Source organism: Impatiens glandulifera, chromosome 2 (assembly GCF_907164915.1).
Source record: "Impatiens glandulifera chromosome 2, dImpGla2.1, whole genome shotgun sequence".
In the NCBI taxonomy this organism is placed as follows: domain Eukaryota; kingdom Viridiplantae; phylum Streptophyta; class Magnoliopsida; order Ericales; family Balsaminaceae; genus Impatiens; species Impatiens glandulifera.
The window spans coordinates 47,411,503-47,435,947 of record NC_061863.1 but is presented as its reverse complement, the minus strand read 5'-3'; the positions used below and the strand labels follow the sequence as shown (position 1 = coordinate 47,435,947).

At 31.3% G+C, this 24,445-nt stretch overlaps 1 protein-coding gene across 1 annotated transcript; it reads left to right on the top strand.

Annotated features, from left to right (window-relative positions):
- The first annotated feature begins 15,387 nt into the window (after nucleotides 1-15,387).
- Nucleotides 15,388-15,753, top strand: LOC124924761 (E3 ubiquitin-protein ligase RNF181-like). Its single transcript, XM_047464754.1, has one exon. It carries the CDS (start codon nucleotides 15,388-15,390, stop codon nucleotides 15,751-15,753), a length of 366 nt encoding a protein of 121 aa, XP_047320710.1.
- Nucleotides 15,754-24,445: the final 8,692 nt, after the last annotated feature.

The following is a 24,445-nucleotide window of genomic DNA, read 5'->3' as shown; positions in this document are numbered from 1 at the left end:
CTAGTTTGGATTAATGAGAAGTCCTTATGTTGTCCCATTTTTTGCTATATGATTCTTGTTTTGTTTCCTGTATAGAACTAGAAACCAATTCACCTTCTTGAATTCTCAATGCAACTTCAGATCTTTTTTCTGTTGTGGAAGTTCCTCTGATTTATTGAATTTCTGATACTTGTTTTGATTGATGAGATATCATTTTATTGTCCCTTTTCTGCTATATGATTCTTGTACCCAAATTAAGTAATATTTTCAGAATCCATTATGTGGTTCTCTTCCATTTCACTAAAATGTTGATGGTTAGTTCTTGATTCATTTAGTCCAGTAATTTAGTTATCTTCCCAACTATATTGCTTTCTCCGCTCTTTAGCATGAAAGCCCATGTTTAGCTTATATTCTTTATCTAGGGACTCCTTGTGAGAATTAGAAGTCTTTCTGTAGCAACTTTTCTTTGTCTCAGTCTATTGATCGAAACATCATTAATTTTTTTTCTGGTTTTTTTCTCCAATCAGACTCATTGGCATATGATGGCTTTATAACTTTTCTATTTCTGAAAACTCTCTCCTTTGTCCCTATCTGCATTATAACTTACTAGTTTATGTAATTTTATACTCATCTCATTTAGTGGTTCCCACAAAATGTGTTCACAAAATACAAGAAATAAAAAAACATATAAATAGAGAGAAATAAAAAAAGTTAAGTAAATATTAATTTAACAATTAAATTAAATTAATATAAATATAAAGGACAAAAATGTCTTTTACATTTTATACAACATTTTTATACTACCAATCAAACACAAAATTATAAAATCTATACAATTTATACCCGCTTATACTTTCAACCAAATACAAATAACATATATAACATATACCTCTCAATACCCATTTACAATATATAACCCCTACAATTAATACCTATATAAATAATACTGTATAACAAACGCTACCTAAGGGTATAAGAGATTGGTAATGTACCAAAGTGAAAGTTTAAGGTCACGATATGAGATGTCCGATTATGGTGAATTAATGTGAAATGAGATGGGATGATTAGTCGAAGTGAGGATAAATAAGTCGAGTTGTTTATTGTAAAATATGCTAGGAGATGGATTGTTTGACCAAAATGAAATTAAAGTCTCGAGATGAGAGGTCGATTAAAAATAGTGGGATAAAAAAGTGGAATCATAGATGGTTTTGGTTAATCGATGTAAGTAAGGTCACGATATGAGAGGTCGATTGGGAAATTGATGGATCAAAGTGAGGGTAAAAGAGATTGGTAACATTGGAGATGGTTGATTTGACCGAAATAAAATTGTGTAAAGTCACTCAATATGATAGGATGATTAGGGTGTGGATAAATGAGATGAGATGGTTAGTTATCCGAAGTGAGGATAAAAAAGTCAGGTTGTATATTGTCAAATATGTGAGGAGATGAGTCACGAGATAAGAGGTCAGTTGAGGATTGGTGACCAAAGTATAAAGTAAAAGGGATATGTGATGTTGGAGATGGTTGATTTGAAAGAAGTGAAAATGTAAGGTCACATATGAGAGATCAGTTATTGGGGTGGATGAATATAGAATGAGATGAATGGTTAGTTTAATTGAGGATAAAGAATGTCGGGTTGTATATTGTCAAATATGTGAGGAGATGAGTCACGAGATAAGAGGTCAGTTGAGGATTGGTGACCAAAGTATAAAGTAAAAGGGATATGTGATGTTGGAGATGGTTGATTTGAAAGAAGTGAAAGTGTAAGGTCACATATGAGAGATCAGTTATTGGGGTGGATGAATATAGAATGAGATGAATGGTTAGTTTAATTGAGGATAAAGAATGTCGGGTTATATTATTGTAAAATATGTTAGGAGATGAATTGTTTGACGAAGTACAAGTAAGGTCTCGAGATGAGAGGTTGATTGTAAATTGATGGATAAATGTGGAATGAGATGGTTAATTAGTCAAAGTGAAATTAAGGTAACGAGATGAGAGGTCAATTGGAGTAGATAAATGTGGAATGATGTGTATGGTTAGTCGAAGTAAGGATAAGAATGTCGGGTTATATATTATAAAATATGTGAGAAGATGAGTTGTTTGATGAAGTGAAAGTAAGGTCTCCGAGAGAATAAAGGTCGATTGTGATTGGTGAATAAATATGGAATGAGATGATTTTTGATTAGTCGAAGTGAAAGTAAGGTAAAAAGATAAATGTCAATTGGGAAAAAATTGATATTGGTGGTTAAAATATGCGCGAAGATTAGTTGTTTGACCGAAGTGAAAGTTAAGGTCACGAGATGAGAAGTCCGATTTGAATTAGTAGATAAATGTGGAATGAGATGGTTGGTCAGATAAGGTCACGAGATAAGAAGTTGATTGAGCATTTATGAGCTAAAGTGATGGTATAAAAGAGATTGGTAATGTTTGAGATTTTTGATTTGACAAAAGTGAAAATGTAAGGTTACGAGATTAGAGGTTCATTGAGAAAAAAATATGTGATTAGATATGTGAAAAGATGAACTATTTTACTAAAATGAATAAAATGTAGAATGAGAGTGTCTATTTTTTATTTTAATATATTATTCGTGATTTATCAAAAAAATTTAAACATTGAATACATATTATTATAATTTTTTTTATATTTTTATCCGTTTGGATTATTCGATAATCTTCCTTTTAATTTTTATAGACGTGTTTGATTATATTGATTTTAGGGAAAAAAATGCATTTCTAGTGTAAATATGAACATAAATACTACTACCACTATATACCTTAATTGATAAAATCAATGTCTATAATTAAAACAAAAAAAATATCATCTTAATGACCTTTATTTTATCAAATCACTAAACTTATTAATTAAAATATTAAATATATTTTATTTAAAATTTTTATTTTATTAATATATATTAATATACTTTAAGTCTTTTTATAAAAAAAATATATATATTTATTTAAAATAATCACCAATAAACTTTTTTTTTAAATAATCAAATTATTACAAATCCAGACAACAACAAAATAAAATAAGTTATTTTCATTTTAGATGTCTCGAGTAGAAATAGATACATAAATATATATTATATGGCAAATTATTTAAGTGTCTTTTTAATTACTCTGATCGGTTACTTTTAACCCTCAAATTAATTTTTAAAATAAATCGCTCTTCAACTTTTAGAAAAGTCACCGATGACCATTCTGTCAACTTTTATTTTAACGATTTAAACTTAAAATCTTATTTTTTTTATAATATTATCATTAATTTGTATATTTATCTAATTATTAAATCTTATATATTGATAAATATATATATATATATTATTTATTTTTATCTCTACATATCTATATTTATGTTTATATAAAATAAAATTTAAAATAATTTATATAATATATATATATATATTATTTTTAATTATTAATTTATATATAATATTTATATAATATATATTTTAAAAAATAATTTAAGAATTAAAACTAATTGAGTAGTTAAAGGTCACCATTACTTTTAACATAAAAATTATTTTAAATTTTATTTTATAGATATAAATATATATATATATATATATATATATAAATATATATATATATATATATATATAAATAAACGATTTAATAATTATATATAAATATAAAAAAATAAGATTAAAGATAATATATAAAATAATAATATTTTAAGTTGGAGCGGTTATATTTAATAAAAAAGTTGATGTATAAAAGACTTCGGTCACCTTTGATTTGATTTGTTTCAAAAATTAATTGAAAGGTTAAAAGTTAAATATAATTAGAGACACCGGTAATTTACCTTATATTATATTATGGATCACTTTGTCCCTGTATTTAATCCCAATTAAGATGCTGATAAGGAAATTAAATGCAAGAGAAATCATCTATTGTGTGATTAATTAATATAAAATTAAATATGGACCCACCATTCAATAATGTGAACCGACACGCCAGATCATGTTAATTAATAGATTTTGACTTTTGATTAATTAATTTGACCTAGCTAGTAATGCAAATGCAATACAAATTCACACATGTCACTAAGTTGCCACTACTACAACTTTCAAGATATGATATCATATTAATTAATTAATTAATTATTATGATTAGGGGTGAGCATAATATGGGTTTACCCAAATCCAACCCTAACTCAAATCCAAAATATTAATTTGGGTTGGTTAATATGAGTTGGGTTGAGTATGGGTTGGATTAAGTATGGGTTGAGTTTAATTTGGGTTGGGTTAGGGTTACCTAAATTACCCAAATTATATAAATTTAGTTTAATTCTATATTATTAATCCAATATAAACTAATAATCTTTCAACTTTAAGTCGAACACGTTTAACATATTTTTCATACGTTTAACACGTTTTCCACACATTTTTAATATTTTTAACACGTTTCACTTATAACATGTTTTTCACACGTTTAACACGTTTTTCATACGTTTAACACGTTTTTCACACGTTTTCACATTTTGACACGTTTTTACGTTTTTGACACGTTTAACACGTTTTTGACGTTTTTGTCACGTTGAACACGTTTTTGACATGTTTAATACGTTTAACGCGTTTTTGACAAGTTTAACACATTTTTTACGTTTTTGGCACGTTTAACACGTTTTTAACATAACTAACACTTTAACACGATTTGGCACGTTTAACATGTTTTTGACACGTTTAACACGTTTTTGACATTTTAACACGTTTTTGATATATTTAACACGTTTTTAATATTTATATCATGTTTTCACATTTAAAACATGTTTTTCACACGTTTAACACGTCTTTACGTTTTTGGGACGTTTAACAAGTTTTGACATGTTTAACACGTTTTCATACTAATAACACGTTTTTGTCACGTTTAACACATTTGACATGTTTAATACGTTTAATGCGTTTTTTACAAATCAAACATGTTTTTTTACGTTTTTAGCATGTTTAACACGTTTTTAACATAACTAACACGTTAACACGTTTTTTATAAGTTTAATACGATTTTCACATTTTTGGCACGTTTAACACGTTTTTAACATTTTAACACGTTTTTGATATGTTTAACAAATTTAACACGTGTTTCACACATTTAATATGTTTTTCACGTTTTTGGCATGTTTAACACGTTTTTGACATATTTGACACGTTTTTCACACATTAACACGTTTTCACATTTTGATACGTTTAATACGTTTTTGACATGTTTAACATGTTTTTCACGTTTTTCACATTTTTAACACGTTTAACATGTTTGTAACATGTTTAATACGTTTGTAAGATGTTTAACACGTTTTTCACATTTTTGGCACGTTTAACACGTTTTTGACATTTTAACACGTTTTACACATTTAACATATTTTTGACATGTTTAACGTATTTTTTGCACGTTAACACGTTTTGATAAGTTTTAACACATTTTTGTCACGTTTAACACGTTTTTGGCGTTTTTGACATGTTTAATATATTTTTGACACATTTGACATTAAACATGTGAAAACGTATTAAACGTGTCAAAAATGTGAAAAACATGTTAAAAGTGTCAAAAACGTGTTAAACGTGTCAAAAACGTGTTAAACGTATCAAAATATGCCAAAAATGTGGAAAACGTGTTAAACGTGCCAAAAACGTGCAATATGTGTCAAAACGTGTTAAACGTGCCAAAAACGTGAAAAACGTGTGAAAACATGTTAAACATGTTACAAACGTGTTAAACGTGTTAATAATGTGAAAAACGTGAAAAACATGTTAAACATGTCAAAACGTGTTAAACGTGCCAAAAACGTGAAAAATGTGTCCAAATGTGTTAAATGTTTCGTAATCGAGAAAAATGTGTCAAACGTGTTAAAAACGTGTTAAACATGTCAAAACGTGAAAATAGTGTCCAACGTGTCAAATGTGTTAAACGTGTTAGATGTGTGAAAAACGTATTAAACGTGTCGAAAACGTATTAAACATGTCGAAAACATGAAAAATGTATCAAAACGTGTTAAACGTCTCAAAACGTGGAAAACGTGTTAAACGTGTCAAAACGTGTTAAACGTGTCAAAACGTGTTAAATGTGCCAAAATGTGAAAAACGTGTGAAACATGTCAATAATGTGAAAAACGTATTAAACGTGTCGAAAACGTGTTAAACGTGTCAAAACGTGTCAAAAACGTGGAAAACGTGTCAAAACGTGCCAAAAACGTGTGAAACGTGTCAAAATGTGAAATACATGTTAAACGTGTCAAAACGTGTTAAACGTGCAAAAAATGTGTCAAAATGTGTTAAACGTGTTAAACATGCCAAAAACATGAAAAACATGTTCAACGTGTCAAAAATGTGTTAAATGTGTCAAAAACATGTTAAACGTGTCAAACGTGTGAAAGACGTATTAAAGATGTTAAAAACGTGAAAAAACGTAAAAACGTGTTAAACAAATAATAATGTGTTAAATGAGTCAAATACATGTTAAATAAAAAATAAAAATAAAATAATTTGGGTTACCCAACCCATACTCAACCCAACCCATACCCAACCCATATTAGTAAATAATATGGGTTGAATTATGAGTTGGGTAAATTTAATTTGGGTTGAATATGGGTTGGGTAATACGGGTTGGGTTTACCCGTTTGCTCACCCCTAATTATGATATATTAACCTACAATATATGTTATTGATTCTCTCGATCTCTAATATTATATTTTACAAGTTATTTTTAATCTTTTATTTTATTATTATCTTATTAATTATTAAATTATTTAATTTATTAAATAAAATACTTAAATATTTAAATTTAAATATAAAAATAACATTTTTACTATTCATCCTAAAAAAACAACAATTTTTTTGATCAATTAAGACTCTAAAAGAAATTATAAAATATTTAAAAACCCAACATCAAACAAGATACAATTAACTAAAGATAATTAAAGAATGTCCACATTCATCATAGCAAACAAACTTAATTAATATTTTTTTAAAATGTCAAATATTATCTTAATATAAACATGCATAATAAGAGATAATTAGGCACCGCTTGCTGGTTTGGGAAATGAGTTTAAATGAGAGAGTAAGCTGTGGGGATTTTTCAATTTGAAATGTTTTCTCTTTTTTTTCTTCTAGAATATTGTGATGCAATATTAATTCTATAAGAGTTAAGAATATTACTATTTATTTATTTTCGATCAGGAAATAATTATGACTCATAAATATGATTTTCAACTTTAACTTAGGTTATTTTTAACACTAGCTAATACAATAAACATAGTGAACTAAAATATAAATAAAATAATAGTATTATTGATAGATAATTGTAAGAAAAAAAAATTATAAACATTCAAGGTCATAAGTTAATCATCATCACAACAAACAAAAATGTACAAACAAATTATGGTCTAGTTCGAATCAGGGTTATCGAAAAAAATATTATTGGTGATAATTTTGAAAAAAAATGATGATTTCTTTTGTAAAAAAATTAAAATATATTAATATATAATAAAAAAAATAAAAAAATAAAAATCATTTTAATATTTTTATTATTGAATTCAGTAATTTGATAGGTGAGAGATAAAATGACAATATTTTTTATTATTAGTTATTAAATAACATAATCGAATAATGCCTAAATATAACTAAATACCCTACCCTCCATTTTGCTCTGTTTTTTTGTGCTCTTTTCTATTTTTTATTTCGTCAAACTTAAAAGTGATTCGTTTGAGATATTGAAAGGGAAACCTAATTCAACTCCCTGATTTTGAAGAGGATTTTTTTTTTATTCTTTCAGATTGGTTTTGAAAACTGATATATTTGCAATTCACACCATATATATGTGTGTATGTACGCACGTTTTTTCAAAAGAGAGGGAGTGGATTACGGAAATAAAGGAACCACATGTTTGAAAGTTGGTGACTAATTTATATATAATATAATTTTCTTTTAACTAGAAAATTATAGAACTTTCAATTTATGTTTTATGAAATTTAACAATTATAATACATATAAATATTTTACAATAGTGCTTTTTGATTGTAAAATATTCCAACACATAAGTCTAATCACGGTAACAAACTTCAACAATGTCCTTTGTATTAAGGTTATATGGTTGTAGATCAATTAGACAAAAACAAAATAGTGCGGACGTAACTAAATAGTAAAGTATATTTTAAAATCTGAAATGATAAAATTATAAAAATGAATTATCTGAGTGGAGAATATATTGTGAGATAACCCCACTAAGTTGGTTCAGTAAAAATAAAAAATCTAAGAAATTAAAATGGCATATTTTCGAATTTTACTCAAAACATTCTGAACTTCTTAATTAAAAATAAAATAAAATTAATTACTTGTGTTTAACCTCGTCTGAGAATTAAATCATAGTTAAAAAAAGTTTTAATTTAAACTTAGTTAATTACATTGACACTTGGTCTTACAAGATTGTCTGAGAATTAAATCATAGTTAAAAAAAGGTTTAATTTAAACTTGGTTAATTACATTGACACTTGGTCTTACAAGATTTTTTGGTTCGAAGATGAATGTTGAAAAAAATACAAGTGGGTGATGGAAAATCAATTACCACTTTCATTTGTATACTAACAATAATGAAATGTTTCAACTGTCCAACTACTTGATCATAGCCTCAATCAACATGGTCCATAGTCAAAATTACTCAAAATCAACATCAATTTTAATATTATATATTAGATGTTATTTGGAATTAAATCCGTTATACAAGAATGTTGAAAAATATGATATAAATTTGAGATTAACTAAGATAAAAAAAAGTATTAACCAAGAAAACACTTAAACAATACAAAATTTACGTGGAAACCAAGACAGAAAAACTACGAATAGAAGATGATAAATCCACTATGCATGGTTAAAATAAAAAATTAATATTTAGTGAGAGAAGAACAATGACAAATATTTTGTGTATAAATAAAACTTTAATCTAGACCATATAATTATAGGTCACATAATTGGGCTAGTAGATCCAGTATCAAACAGTTAGGATTTTATTTTTTTATACCTAGGCCCAGACCCCAGTCAAAACCAATTTGGGTCATCATAATCTAACAATCTCCACCTTGAAACGAATCCAATATGTCAAAAGAAAAATTGATCTTCAAAATATAAACAATAACCATGACAGTTTAACTATTTCAAAAGCCCCATGTGCTTCAATAACTAAGTTCGAGCAATGCTCAAACTTAGCAACGAGCAGCGCTTTCGTCATCATATCAGCATGGTTATCAACAATACTAATTTTGCTCAAATCAATATCACCACGAGCAATAAATTCACGTACAAAATGAATAATGTGCTTAGTTCTTTCATGAAGTATCTAATCTTTTGTCAGAAAAATATCACTTTGATTATCATAAAAGACTATCATCATTTGTAAATTCTTTTTGAGTTCCCCGAATAGTCTCTTAAGCCAAATAGTTTCTTTACAAGTTTCTGTAATGGCCATGTATTCTGCCTCCGTAGTAGACACACGACTGTACTTTATAGAGTAACTTTCTAAAGAATCGCACAACCGCCAAAAAACAATACTTGTAAGCGATCTTCTTCTGTCAAGATCGTCAGCACAATCAAAGTCCACATAACCAACAACTCCATCTCTAATTTTACGAAACTGTAGGCGAACATCCGTTGAATCTGTCAAATAATAAGATCTACTAAATTTCTCTTCAATGCTTTTTACCTGGATTTACAGATATCTACTAACTGCACTTACTAAATATGTCAAATCTGGTCGAGTACAAACTATTGCATACATAAGTGATCCAACTGTACTATAATATGGAACTCGTGACATATAGTCGATATTCTCATTAAACTGAGGTGACATAATAGAAGAGAGTTTAAATTGAATTGTTAATGCATAACTCACGGGACTAGTATTATATATTCATATTGAACCGACGAAGGACTTTCTCAATATACCATTTCTAACTTAGGTATAATTTTCTAGTTGCTCTATCTCTAGAAATTTCCATTCCGTGTATTTTCTTTGCAACTCCTAAATCCTTCATATCAAACTCTCTACCAAGTTGCATATTTAATATTTTTTATTTTCTTTTGATCATTAGCCACTATCAACATATCATCAACGTATAAGAGGAGATAAACAAACGATCAATCGTTACCAATTTTAAAATAAACACTACTATCAAAATCACTTATTTTGAAGTTATGAGTGATAATAAGGAATCAAATCTTTTATACCACCTTAGCGATTGTTTTAAACCATAGAGATGTTTCTTTAAATAACATACGAAGTCTTCTTGTTTTAAAATTGTAAATCTCTCAAGTTGATGCATATAGATGTCCTCATCTAGATCTCCATGTAGAAATGCGATCTTCAAATCTAGCTACTAAGCTCCAAATTATGCATTGCCATGATGCCAAGTAATGCTTGAATCGAAGTATGCTTCACAGATAGAGAAAACACGTCGGTAAAATCAATCCCTAGAACCAGTCTCGCTTAAAACCTTGCATCTTCAATGCCAAATGTACCTTCATTTCTTTTATAGACCCACTTACAACGAATAGTCTTCTTTCTAACAGGTAGTTTTACGAGGTTATATGTATCATTCTTATGAAGAGATTAAATCTCTTCTTGCATGGTAATCAACCACTTATTAGAGTCATCACAAGTGACTACATCAGAATATGAAGAAGGTTTTTCACAAGAATTAATATCTTATACAACACTCAATGCATGAATAACCAAATCAACTTCACCAAGTCTTCGAGGAGGTCTAATATAATGTCTTGGCCTATCAATAGCAATAAAATATTGTGGTGGTAAAGTATCAAACAACTCTAGTGTAGTTGACGGTAGTATTACATATTTAAATTCTAATTTGCTCTCAAACTTTACATGTGTACTAGATTCTTGTTGAGTATTATTACCAGAAGTGCTAGATTATTGTTGAACCTTATTGAAAAAAGATATAGAGGATGTAGCATTATGTTTCATTGAAAGTAACATCTCGATTAATTGTTACATTTTTAGTTTCTGGACACCTTAGTTTGTACCCCTTTACACCAGATTTATAACCGATGAAAATACATTTCACTGATCGAGTTTCCAATTTTCTTTGATCAACATTCATCCTCTCTACCACATCATTTGATTGTGGACTCTTAGGCATTGTGTGATGCTTTACGATTAGTTCTGCATAGAGCATTGAATTTTTCAGAACAGAACTCTAAACCATTGTCAATACGTAAACGTTTTATTGGTTTCCCTGTCTATTTCTTAATCATAGTCTTCAACACTCTTAGAACACATCACTATTTTTCTTCAAGAAGAAATCCTTAACTTTTCTAGAGAAATCTTCGATAATCGTCAGCAAATAATAAGCACCTCCTATAGAAGACACCCTAGATGGTCCCCAAAGATCAGAGTGAATATAATTTAATGTTTCTTTAGTGTTGTGGATTACTTTAGAGAACCTAACTATTTTCTAATTTTTGATGACGCAATGCTCTCAAAACTTTAATTTACTAATACTCTGCTCATCAAGAAGTCCTCGCTTGCTCAGCTTGGTCATGTCATACTCACTTATATGATCAAGTCGCATATGCCACAATTTTGTGACATCATCATCAAATAATGAAGAGGTAGCGACAACAATATTGCCTACAACTGGGGAGTTTGTAAGAACATGTAACATGTCCATTTTTCTTTCAACTTCATCACGACAAGAACATATCTACTAACCTTCATAACTCCACCTTCAACAATGTACATGTAACCTTTTGAATCGATGGTACTAAGAGAAATAAGATTTATCTTAAAATTAGGAACATGTCTTACATCATCAAGTGTTCGAACAACTCTATCAAATATCTTAATTTTTATTATTCCTATACCTAAAACCTTGCATGATGACTTGTCTTTCATTAATACAACACCTTTAGAAATTGTATCATACGTTGAAAATTAGTCCCGATTGGGATACATATGATACATACAACCAGAATCGAGTATCCAATCATCTTGCATCACAAACAGAATGCATGAGAAGTTTATTGTCTTCGGTGTCAGCAATACTGGTTTCACCGCAATTTTCTGTCTGATTTTCAATCATAATATCATCATCTTTCTTAACTTTATTTTGTAGCTTCCATCACTCAGATTTTATGTGGTCTCTTTTCTTGTAGTAATTGCAAATCTTTCAAAGTTTTTCTTGAATTTTTCTTGAATTTAATCCATTTGTCTGATAACATTTTGAACCATTTTCTTGAGTTCTCTCTTGAGCAATAAAGCTCTCTACCGAACCATTAGAATAATCAACAAAATATTTCATTTTCTCCTTAGAGAATAATGCATTATAAACATCATTAGTCGTTATAATATCACGACTAAATAATATAGTATTACGAAACGTGATATATGATGGGGGTAACGAACACAACAAAATTAAAGTTAGATCCTCATCATTATACTATACTTCAAAGGCCTCCAAATAATCAACCGTTTCTTTAAATGCTTATAAATACTCTTGTAGAGCCGTACCTTCAGACATACGATGAAAATATAATCGCTGCTTCAAATGCAACTTACTAGTAAGACTTTTCGTCAAACATAGTTTTTCTAGCTTCAGTCATAACCTAGAAGCACCCATCTCCTTCATCTTGTAGAATATTGTTGGATAGATGTAAGTCTATATGAGACATAATTTTGCGATCCTTACTCGTTTTCTCTTCTACTGTCTACGAACTGGGCATTTTATCAAACTCTAATAGAGTTTTGTCCAAATTTATCTAAGTGAAAAAACATTCATAAAGAAAATCTAGTGTTATGATCCATTAATGAAATATCGTACTTAATACTTGACATCTCTAAAAATAGATATATTCTCAAAATAAAAAAGTTCAATGCTCTGATACCAGTGGTTTAAAATCATTATATCAATCTAAGATTAATCAAGATAAAGTAAAGATAAAGTATAAATCAAGAAAGTACGTAAATAACATAAGATTTATGTGAAAACTCAAGACGGAAAAAATTACGGACAAAGGAGGATAAATTCACTAAGTTTAAAATAGAATATTACAACTTAGAGAGAAAAAAAAAATAATGAAAAATATTTTGTGTGTAAATAAAATTATAACTAAGACCATTTATTTATAAATCATATAACTGAGTCTAGTAGGCCCAATATCAAACAATTATGATAATTGGACCTAGTAAGATCTCGATAAAACACATCTAGGTCACTATAATTAATATGTTAGCTTCTTATATTAAAAAAAAAGACAAATTAATTTCGGGATACGACTAGTTACACCTGTCCTATTTGCTTAGCGGGTTTTATTTATGCTGTAATATATAGTTAGTAGTTAGTTCCTCATATGTCCTGAGTTATATCATTTCAATGTTAAAGTTTGATTATTCCTGTAAAATTAAGGCCACCAATAAAAGTAAAGAGAATATTTCCAAACTTGGGATGCATTATTACCTCATCTTCTATATGTTCTTTAATTATATATGTCAACAAATGTAGAATTTATTGAACACGTTTTCTTTTGATCAGACTGAGCTCTCAATGTTTGAAGGCAAAGTTTTGGTCCATTTACTATTGATATTCACTAACTCCCATATTTTGATGTCTTTATTCTTATAATTAATTATTATATATATTCATCTGTTTTTTTTGAAGATAGTATAAATATGTTTTATTTTTTACAATTTACAAACACCATAATTTCTAAACAATAAATATCAAAACTTACTTTGTAGAACTTGAATTCATTATCAATTTCTTTTGTTAAATTTCAAAAATATTATTATTTTTATAATGAAATAAAGTGAGTATTTAAACTTATTCAATAGCACAACTATTATACTGCTTAATTCAAATAAATACCTGATCCACCTATCGAATAATGAGTTTTTATATAAATATACTAATTTATTTGAGTCAGATATAGGGTATATTATCAAATAATTAAACAATATATTAATTAATATTATGACTGACTAAATTTTTTTTTTTTTTGGAGATATACTAACTTAATTTTTATTTTGTTTAAATAATTATTGTATTAATATTTTATATACTATTTTAAAATTAAATTAAAATAAATTGAATATGAATTATTGAATTTATTCAAACAATTATCCAACCGACTCAATATTTAATACAAATAATCTGTCAAATATAAAGTCGGATATATAGCTTTATTGAATATAAAGATCAAATTTAAATTTATCTAAAACCACATTAATCCCAATCTAGATGAACTTTTTATAGTGGTAAAATATATAAATTATAACACCACCTTAAAAATATTTAAACAAAAATATGAGTGTTATAAAATTAAACTCAATAACATAAAAATAATTAACTATAATAATAGTTTAAATTAATTTGATTTAATTATATTATATTTATAAAATATTATTTTAATCTCATAATTAGATATTAAGTTTTTTTTTTCAAACAAAGAAAATTTACAAATTCATTATTGATTGTTATTTTTGAGAGATTAAGATGTCGTTTCAATAGAATTAATAAAGTAATAGCTTAATCGTCCAGAATTGTGTCTACAAGACTATGATTCGCACTTAGAATACCATATATTGAACTAAAAAAATAACACTACAATGGTTATTAATTCAAATTTAGTTATAATCTTTAAGTTATATATAATAATTTATTTTATAGAGTAAATTTAAATAGGATGATTATGAGAATTTACCTATCTTAAAGTAAAATATAAACAATTATATTGAAAAATATCTATTATAATTATATGCTTTATTTGGTTTGAGTTAATAACTAAAACAAAATCAAACATTATTTCACTCCACTGTCATCCAATATTACATCACTCAAATCATTAATTAAAATAATAAAATATACTCTATTTTAAATTATTATTTTTTTATTTTATTTATGTGTCAATTTAAGTCTTTTTAAAAAAATTAAAAAATAAAAAAATTAATAAAATGTCATTTATTTTAAATTATAATTTTTTATACGTCAAATTAAATCTTTATAAAAAAATAATAATAAAAAAATAAAATAAAATAATCATCCCTTTCAAATCATCGATGATCCATATCTTTTTTCTACCTCTAAATTTTTAAATAACCCAAATCGAACAAACTCATCACATCATTTATGATGGCTTTCACGCGGACAAAGAAAAAACATGGAATTTTCTTAGTTTTTGTGCGGTTGTGCTCTAGATTGTTGAAAATCCCTCATTAATTAAATATTAATTATATTTGAAAAACCCAATCCCTTCCCCAACAAACAACAGTAAAGTTTAAGCTTAATTTTCAAGTTTAAAACCTAATTATAAATTCCTCTTCTCTCTCTCCCAAATCTCTCTCTCTCTCTCTCTCCTTCTTTCTGCAACATCAAATTATTCCCCTGTTTAATTCAAGTATTTAACAATGTCCGACATAACCCAATTCATGAACACTCAATCTCCTCTTCTGATCTATGATTTCTTCGACATGGATTTGGCCATGACGATGGCGATGGAGAGTCCAAACGGTGCTTGGATGAAACAATTCTCTTCCTCCACCACCTCTGCGGCAGAAAAAACCCTATTAGTCTCCCAAATGGCGACGCTTCCCTCCGACGAATCTGTCGCCGCTGTTTGCAGCGTTTGTATGGATGGATTCGATGAAGAAGGATCTGGAAAAATAACCAGATGTGGACATATGTATCATGGAAATTGTATTATAGAATGGTTATCTCAAAAGGATTCTTGCCCGATTTGCCGCTGCAAGATTTCCGGCGATGGAGAAAACTAGATTTCTGGCGGTGGTACTGTTTCTTTTGTTCTTTTTTTATTTTATTTTATTTTGTTTTTATGTTTTCAAAGATGTGATAGAGGAAAAATAGTAGTGCTTGTCCTTATTTTATAATAATATAAATATAATTTTATTCTCGTGTTGAATTATTATTTGAAGTTACCTACCACCCTACGCATGCTTATTATAATTCTTTTTTTTCCTCCACGTGCTTAATTAAACCTGTAAGTCAAAAAGCAATTAGGAAAAAAAGTTTAGATTAGGAAAAAAAGCATTTGTATGTAGATTGCATTAAAATTTTATATTAATTATGCTAATTTATTGCATATCATATTCATTTTCTTATGGGAATTTGGGGAAATTAATTTAGGATGATTAGATATAAATAATTATTAAAGTAAACAGGCATTAAATCATTTGTGTAAGAGACTCATACTTATTAGATAATTCATTGATTGATTATGAAATTCTAACAAGCATACCCTATAATTGCCTATTCAACTTAATGAAAATATTATTTTAGCTATTGTGATTTTATTTTAGATTAATCAATTTTGAGTCCATAAAAATGGGAGAAGTTTAAAGGAGGTTGTAACATAAGATGTAATTTTTTGTTTAAAGGATAATGATCAATTGTTTTTTTTTTTTTTTTTGTAAATATTGTAAAGATGATGATAAAAAATATTTTAAAAAATAATTTGGTAAAAATTAGAACACAATTAATCATATTTTTTTAAAGTTTTATGACTTGTATATCAAAATTAAAAATTTTACACACTTGTGATAGATTTTTATTATTATTAAAGTTAAGGACAAGGAAAAAAAATATCCACTCAACCTTCTTCTAGGTTTGTTGACCTACTCGATTCCAACATTATTATTATTATTATTATTATTATTATTATTATTATTATTATTATTATTATTATTAGGAAGAATAACATATTTATATCATATATATGTATGATCTAAAATTTTGTTATTGGTATGCTTCAAGTTGGTACTTAAAAGCTTTCAAATTTTATAATTTACTTAAAGAGTCATGTTATATAAAAAATGAAAAAAAATAATTTAAGCATAACGACAAAACATGAAATAAAAAAAAAAGAATAAAAAATGGTACTAAATAAATTATCGAACTCGTAAATCATCGAGAAAAATGATAAATTCATTGACAAACTCTATTGACTTTTCTGACGAATCTCAGAAAGTGTCGTAATAATAGCATTATGAATGATACGCATCAGATTATTACGATTATTGAAAGTTCGACGATTTCTATCCAACTAGATGGTTCACCAAAATATAATTGGGATGGTAACCCAAATATGTATGCCTGTAATATCGACCACATTAATTCAAACTTCCTAGAAACTACCCAAACACTTGAGCATCACCCAATAAATCTTGGTAATACTCCACAAAAGACTCCAAATACTAGCCACCCCTCGACAATAGAAAAGTAAGTGAATTTCCAATTCATTCTATTCGTGACACGTACGACACGTCATAATAAAACTTTTTTCATGCACATATCATCCGTAATAATTTCACCGTGCATAACGCTACATCCAAAAAACAAGATCTTTGATGGAATCTTTGACTCCCAAAGTTTTCCCAATAAAAAATATATGGAATCATCTTAGTGAACAACTTGTAGTAATGCCCACATAGAAACTATTCATATCTTGCCAACGCATAACATTTTGTTTAGACGGGGCACTTGTTTGCGTACTACCAAAAGTAAAACTCTATTATGGGACGAAGTCTTCATAATGTTTAATCTCTTTTTATATCTAATTCGGCTAGCGAAACCACTACACTGAGAATCAAACATGTTCTTAACTGTGACATTTCTACATATAGCAATTGAAACAAACTCATGATACATCGTAGCTAGACTTTTGACACTACACCAAATGTCGTCCCAAGAACTAATCGAAGAACCATCCCCCAAAATTAATCTAGACTACTCACATATTTTTTTTACATAAATTAATTTCTCTCCAAATGTTACACCCGCTAGATAATTAGACATTTTGGTGAACTAACTAGACCAATCATGACTATACTTACATCTAATTATCGATGCCCAATGACTATTGGCTTTGTTGCAAATTTACTATACCGTTTTGATAAAAGAGCCTTATTAAAAGAAATAAGATCTCGAATATCTAGACCTCTTTAATCATTACAACATTTAACTTTATCACAACTAACTAGAAGACAAAACGATGATTAGAAGATCCCCATAGAAATTACACATTATTTTCTCCATTTTTTCCGCAACACTCTTGGGGAGAATGAATAACTACATCATAAATGTGGGCATAGATGACAACACACTCTTAATGAAGATTAATCGACCCACTTTTGAAATTATTTTACCTTTCTATCAAGACAATTTACATTCTATTTTAGTGATAATTGGATCTCAAGAGACCTTGGATCGTAATTTATCATCCAATGGCATACAAATATATGTTGACATAAGACTACAAATTTTGAACACAATCACATTTGCCGACATCATTCTTCTTTTATTCGAAACTGAATATGAGAAAAAGATATCTGAATTATTAAGATTAACTCGAAGATCAGAACATGCACCGAATAACCATAAAATATTCCGAAGGTGTTTAAAATTCTTAAAGGTAGCCTAAACATGTAGAGTGTGTCATCAGCAAAAAAATAAATGTGATATGTCAATAGGATATCTTGTCATACACCTCCCTCTACGAATGAGTCCCGAGATTTCGGAAAAAAACAATTATTTTTTAGAGAGCTTCTATAACAATGACGAACAAAAAATAAGAAAGTGGATCACCCTGTCTGATCCCTCTAGAACTCTCGAAAAATCCTTGAGAAATCCATTAATAATGTGTTAGGCTTTAAACTATGACCGAGCCTTTCGAGTTCTTTAGTTCAAGAAACAAGTTCTTGATTGTAGGGACTGATGATAGAATTCAATACTCAAACGCAGCGGACATAGAATGAGGAGAGAATTCGAGGTTAAGAGAGAAGAAACTGGGGTGAGAAGAGAATACCACTAGTATACACCTAGCGGTCCAAGAAAAAAGGAGATGAGGGCCGAGAGATAACTTAAGCACCAAGTTCCAAAAGATTCAATTCATAGCCCCAAAAAGTGGGGTGGGCATCAGCACTTAAAAAGGCTGAAGTACCCAAGAGTCGGTTACAAATTTGTTATAACAACTTACAAAATAACAGAATTCGGTTTTAAAGAAATATAAGAGAAGATAAAAGATGAATTGTTAAATAGAACATAAAGCTGGCCCAATTGTTCCATAGGACCGAGGATGGTGCGCTTTCTTATTCGTGGATCGTAACATCATCTCCCCCATCAGAAGTTCGTCGACCCCGACGAAGAGAGTGTTGTCTTGTTTGCCTCCTTGCTGCTAGCATCTCTGGGCATTGAATACTTATAACTTATGCATCTTCCCAAGTTTGGTCTTTTGTTTGGGCCCCATCCCAATTGATTAGCAGCTGTTTTTTCATTTTTCCTTGCACCATTATGTCTTGTTCACCCACAATTTTTCCGGTCCTGTTTGGTTGTGTGCTAAGTTGGGGAATATTTTCAACAGCAGCAGGGGTACCTTTGAATGATTTTAATTGCGAGACATGGAAGACATTGTGTATTCTGTTGTCGGCCCCGAGTTCCAGCTTGTAAGCGAATTCCCCAATCCTTTCCAACACTTTAAATGACCCAAAATACTTTGGTGAGAGCTTGTGGAATAACTTCTGGACCGAACGTTGTCTATATGGCTGTAACTTCACTAATGCCCAGCTACCCACTTGCAACGTGACATCTTTTCTCTTCTTGTCCTGCTGCTGCTTCATACGATTCTGGGCTCTTTTCAAATGGAATTTTATGAGTTGGAGTGAGGCTTCTCTGGCCGTTAGCGATACATCCACCTCTTCCACTCTCGAGTCACCTGCTACATACAGTGTGTGGACTAGGGGGATATCCATATATGGCTTCGAAAGGAGTTGTTTGTATTGCTGTATGAAAATTAGTGTTATACCACCATTCAGCCAAAGGCAACCAGCGTACCCAGTCTTTCGGTGTTTGGCCAGCCATGCAGCGTAGATAAGTGACCAAGCATTTGTTGACTATCTCGGTCTGACCGTCCGTCTAGGGGTGATAGGTTGAAGATAAAGCTTGTTTTACTCCTTATATACTTAAAAATTCTTGCCAGAAGGTGCTTAAGAACACTTTGCCCCGATCACTGATGATGGTTGTTGGCATTCCGTGGAGCTTGGAAACGTTGTCCACAAATAATTCAGCTACTGTCCGGGCAGAAAAGGGGTGTTGCAGACTCATAAAGTGGGCCATCTTCGATAGTCTGTCAACTACCACAAATATAACACTTTTACCTTTTGACTTAGGCAATCTTTCAATGAAATCTATGGAGACCGATTCCCAGAATCGATTGTGAATTGCTAAGGGCTGAAGCAGACCCCTATATGCTGAGTTATCATATTTATTTTTTTGGCAAACTTCACAGGTCCGGACAAATTCCCTAATGTCTTTAAGCATTCCTGGCCAATAGTAAACAAGTTGCATTTTCTTCTGGGTGACTAGAGTCCCCGAATTCCCCCATTCTGCTCCCAAGTGCATGGCTGCAATTAAGGTATTTCTGAGGTCGTTATTCTTCCCCACCACCAGTCGGTCCCTTTTCCTCAATAACCCGTGGTCGTATGAGCATTCTGGGTGAGAATCAACATTAGCAAGAATTTCACGAATGACTTTGGTTAAGTTGGGATCTTCTTCATAGCTTTCCTGAATTTGTTTTTGGACAGTAGTGTGATAGACCGAAATTCCTACACATTGGACACCTGCTACCCGCCTAGACAAAGCATCTGCCACCAAGTTCTCTTTTCCCCTTTTATATTGAACAACAAAGTCATATCCCACCAATTTATAGAGCCATTTCTCTGAGCCGGGGTTTGAACTCTTTGTTCCAGCAAGTATTTAAGAGCTTCATGATCGGTCTTTACAATAAATTTCTTGTACCTAAGGTAAGATCGCCACTTCTCCACCGCAAAGGTTAAGGCCATGAGCTCTTTTTCATATGTGGATGATGGTAACTTTTCTAGTTCAATCGTCTTGCTTATGAATGAAATTGGTCGACCTTCTTGCATTAGAACTGCCCCTATACCAACTCCGCTTGCATCGGTCTCTACTACAAAGGGAATATTGAAATTTGGAAGTGCCAGGACCGGAGGGGAAAGCATGCGCTGCTTCAACAATAGAAATGCATCTTCGGCTTCTTTATTCCATTCAAACTGACCCTTTTTCAACAGGGCCGTGAGGGGTCGTGCTATGGAGCCGTAGCCTTTTATAAATCTTCTATAGTATCCGGTCAGACCAAGGAACCCTTTCAATTTCTTAGGAGATTCTGGAACTGGCCATGTGCTCATTGCTTCTAACTTTGCTGGATCTGTGGCTACACCATTCTCGTCAAGGATATGGCCAAGATAGGAAATTTGCTTGCACCCAAAATTACATTTCCCCCGGTTAAGGAATAACTCGTTATGTTGCAATATTGAAAGTACCTTATGTAGGTGTTGGATATGTTCCTTTCAGCTCGGGCTGTATACTAGGATATCATCAAAAAATACTAGCACAAACTTCCTTAAAAATGGTTTCAGGGTCGCGTTCATTAAACTTTGGAAGGAGGACGGTGCATTGGTTAGGCCGAAGGGCATCACCAAAAACTCATACAGGCCTTCGTGAGTACGGAATGTTGTTTTGTGGTAGTCACCTGGGTGCATCCTTATCTGGTGGAATCTTGAGCGCAAATCGAGCTTGGAAAAGAACTTGGACCCATGCAGTTCTTCCATTAACTCTTCAATGACCGGGATAGGAAACTTATCCTTAATGGTTATTGAGTTGAGCCGCCTATAATCAATACACATTCTCCATGATAAGTCTTTCTTTCGGACCAACACCACAGGGGCGGCAAAAGAGCTGTGTCTTCTTCTTATGACTCCCCTGTCCAGCATATCGTTGACCAAATGTTCAATTTCTATCTTCTGCAGGGCGGGATATCGGTAGGGACGCATGCATACAGCTTTCGTGCCTTCCTTTAATGGGATGCGGTGATCTTGTTCCCTGGCAGGTGGTAAGTTCTCAGGTTGCTGGAATATTGGGCTGAAGTCATCTAGCATTTGTTGAAGGTCTTCAGGAATATCATCTGGTGGCCTTGTAGAGAGCGAGAAAAATTGTGCTTCGTTTTCACTTCTTATTTGGATCATGGCAGCAACATTGCCTTTCTTTAATAACTTCTCTAGGTGATCACCCTTCATTAAATTGATTTGTGTATGGGGTATGCCTTGCAAGACCGTGGTTATCCCTTCCCTTTTAAAAGAGAGTGTTAATTTTTCAAAGTCTCATTTTGAAGGGCCTAATGTAATCAGCCATTCGATTCACAGCACAATATCATACCCTGTCATTGTCAATACCTTCATATTTGCTTGATAAAGCTTGCCTTCCATAGACCATTTCAGATCTTGGCAGAAACTAGAGCATAGAATGTTAGAGCCGTCTATCACTCGGACCGAGAGCACTTGGGTGGGAAGTATGTCATGGCTAATGTTCTTCATTATCCTGCTATTAATGAAATTATGAGTGCTGCCTGTATCAATTAGGATCACGACCGGTAGGTTCCCAACTTTACCAAGAATCTGGAGCGTTTGAAAGGTTTTAGAACCCGTCAATGCATGTAAGGATATGGCTAATTCTTCCACTGCGTCAGGCTGCAAAAGAGAATCATCAACGTCTACCTCCGGAGCATGTTCTTGGAGACTTAGGGCGACTTCTTGATCATTGGCCGAGACCATGAATAACTTTGTTTTACATCTGTGGTTTGGTTGCCATTTTTTGTCGTAAGTGTAGCATATGCCCTTCCTTCTCTTTTCATCCATTGTGGATGGGTCTAATTAATTAACATGGCCCTGATTTGCACTCGAAGAGGACCCATATGATGAGCTCGGCTTGATGTATGGGGTTCTGTTCGTGCTTTGCCAACTTGGTTTGACGTTGCTCGGATTGGGCAGTAGTGGTGGCTCGGCGCTGTACAAATTCCCATTGCTCATTAAGGATCGATACGTTGCTTCTTGGACTTTAGCCATGGTCATGGTTTCGTTTAGAGAATTCGGGAATTGCAACCTGATACAGTTTGCAATTTCCTCCCTTAGACCGGACAAGTAGCAATCTATGACGTATTCTCTTGGCATGTTGTAAAGTTTTTGAGAGATCGACATATATTGCAGATTATAATCTTGAACCGACCCAACCTGTTTCAGATTCATCAACTGTCTCATTGGAGTGTCGTGTATAGAGGGTCCGAATTGCATCATAAGTTCTCTCTTGAACACGTCCCAAGATAGGGCCTCCATATGGTCTCGATTCTATAGATAAGATCCATACCACATTCTTACTTCGCCAGAAAAGTGAATGGGTGCAATTTCTAGTTTCGTGGCATCCCTAGTTTTATCCACCCTGAAAAATTGATCGGCAGATATTAGCCAGCCCTCGACATCCGACCCATCAAACCGAGGAAAATCGACTTTGGTTAGCCGAGTAGGAGGAGCATAGTGTTGGTCGCAGTTCTGGCCAGGGTGCTGGGGTCTAAATGGGGAATGACCGTGGAAAGAATTTTCTTCATAGGGTCTGTGGCGGGGTTCTTGCACATTTCAAGATGCCCCGCTCACGAAGGCTGCCATTCTTTCTTCAGACGCATCAAATCTTCGGTCTATGGCAGCTTACATCGCATCTATTTGTTGGGACAGGTTTACAATGAGGGCCTTGAGCGCATCCATTTTTGATTGCTGGCGAGTTTCTACCATGTTGAGAATCGGCCAGCTCAGATACCAAGATGTTAGGCTTTAAACTATGACCGAGCCTTTCGAGTTCTTTAGTTCAAGAAACAAGTTCTTGATTGTAGGGACCGATGATAGAATTCAATACTCAAATGCAGCGGACATAGAATGAGGAGAGAATTTGAGGTTAAGAGAGAAGAAACCGGGGTGAGAAGAGAATACCACTAGTATACACCTAGCGGTCCAAGAAAAGGAGATGAGGGGCATCAGCATTTAAAGAGGCTGAAGTACCAAAAGATTCAATTCATAGCCCCAAAAACTGGGGTGGGCATCAGCATTTAAAGAGGCTGAAGTACCCAAGAGTCAGTTACAAATTTGTTATAACAACTTACAAAATAACAGAATTCGGTTTTAAAGAAATATAAGAGAAGATAAAAGATGAATTATTAAATAGAACATAAAGCTGGCCCAATTGTTCCATAGGACCGAGGAGGGTGCGCTTTCTTATTCGTGGATCGTAACACAATGACAGAAAACATAACCGCCGAGAGGAAAAAACTAATCCAACCAATCCATTTCGTACCCATTATCATTTTTTCCATTACATCAAACAAAAACTCTCAATTGACATGATCATAAGCTTTTCGATGTCTAACTTGATAAAAACACATTTTCACCTCTTTAATTAGTTAAGTCAATGCACTCATTGATTATTAATACGACATCATAGATTTGAAGACATTTGAAAAATGTCATCTGATTACTAGATATGATCGTCTCTAACACCTTCCGAAACCTATTTGCCAAATATTTTGCGACAATCTTATAGAAAGACGAAATGAGACCA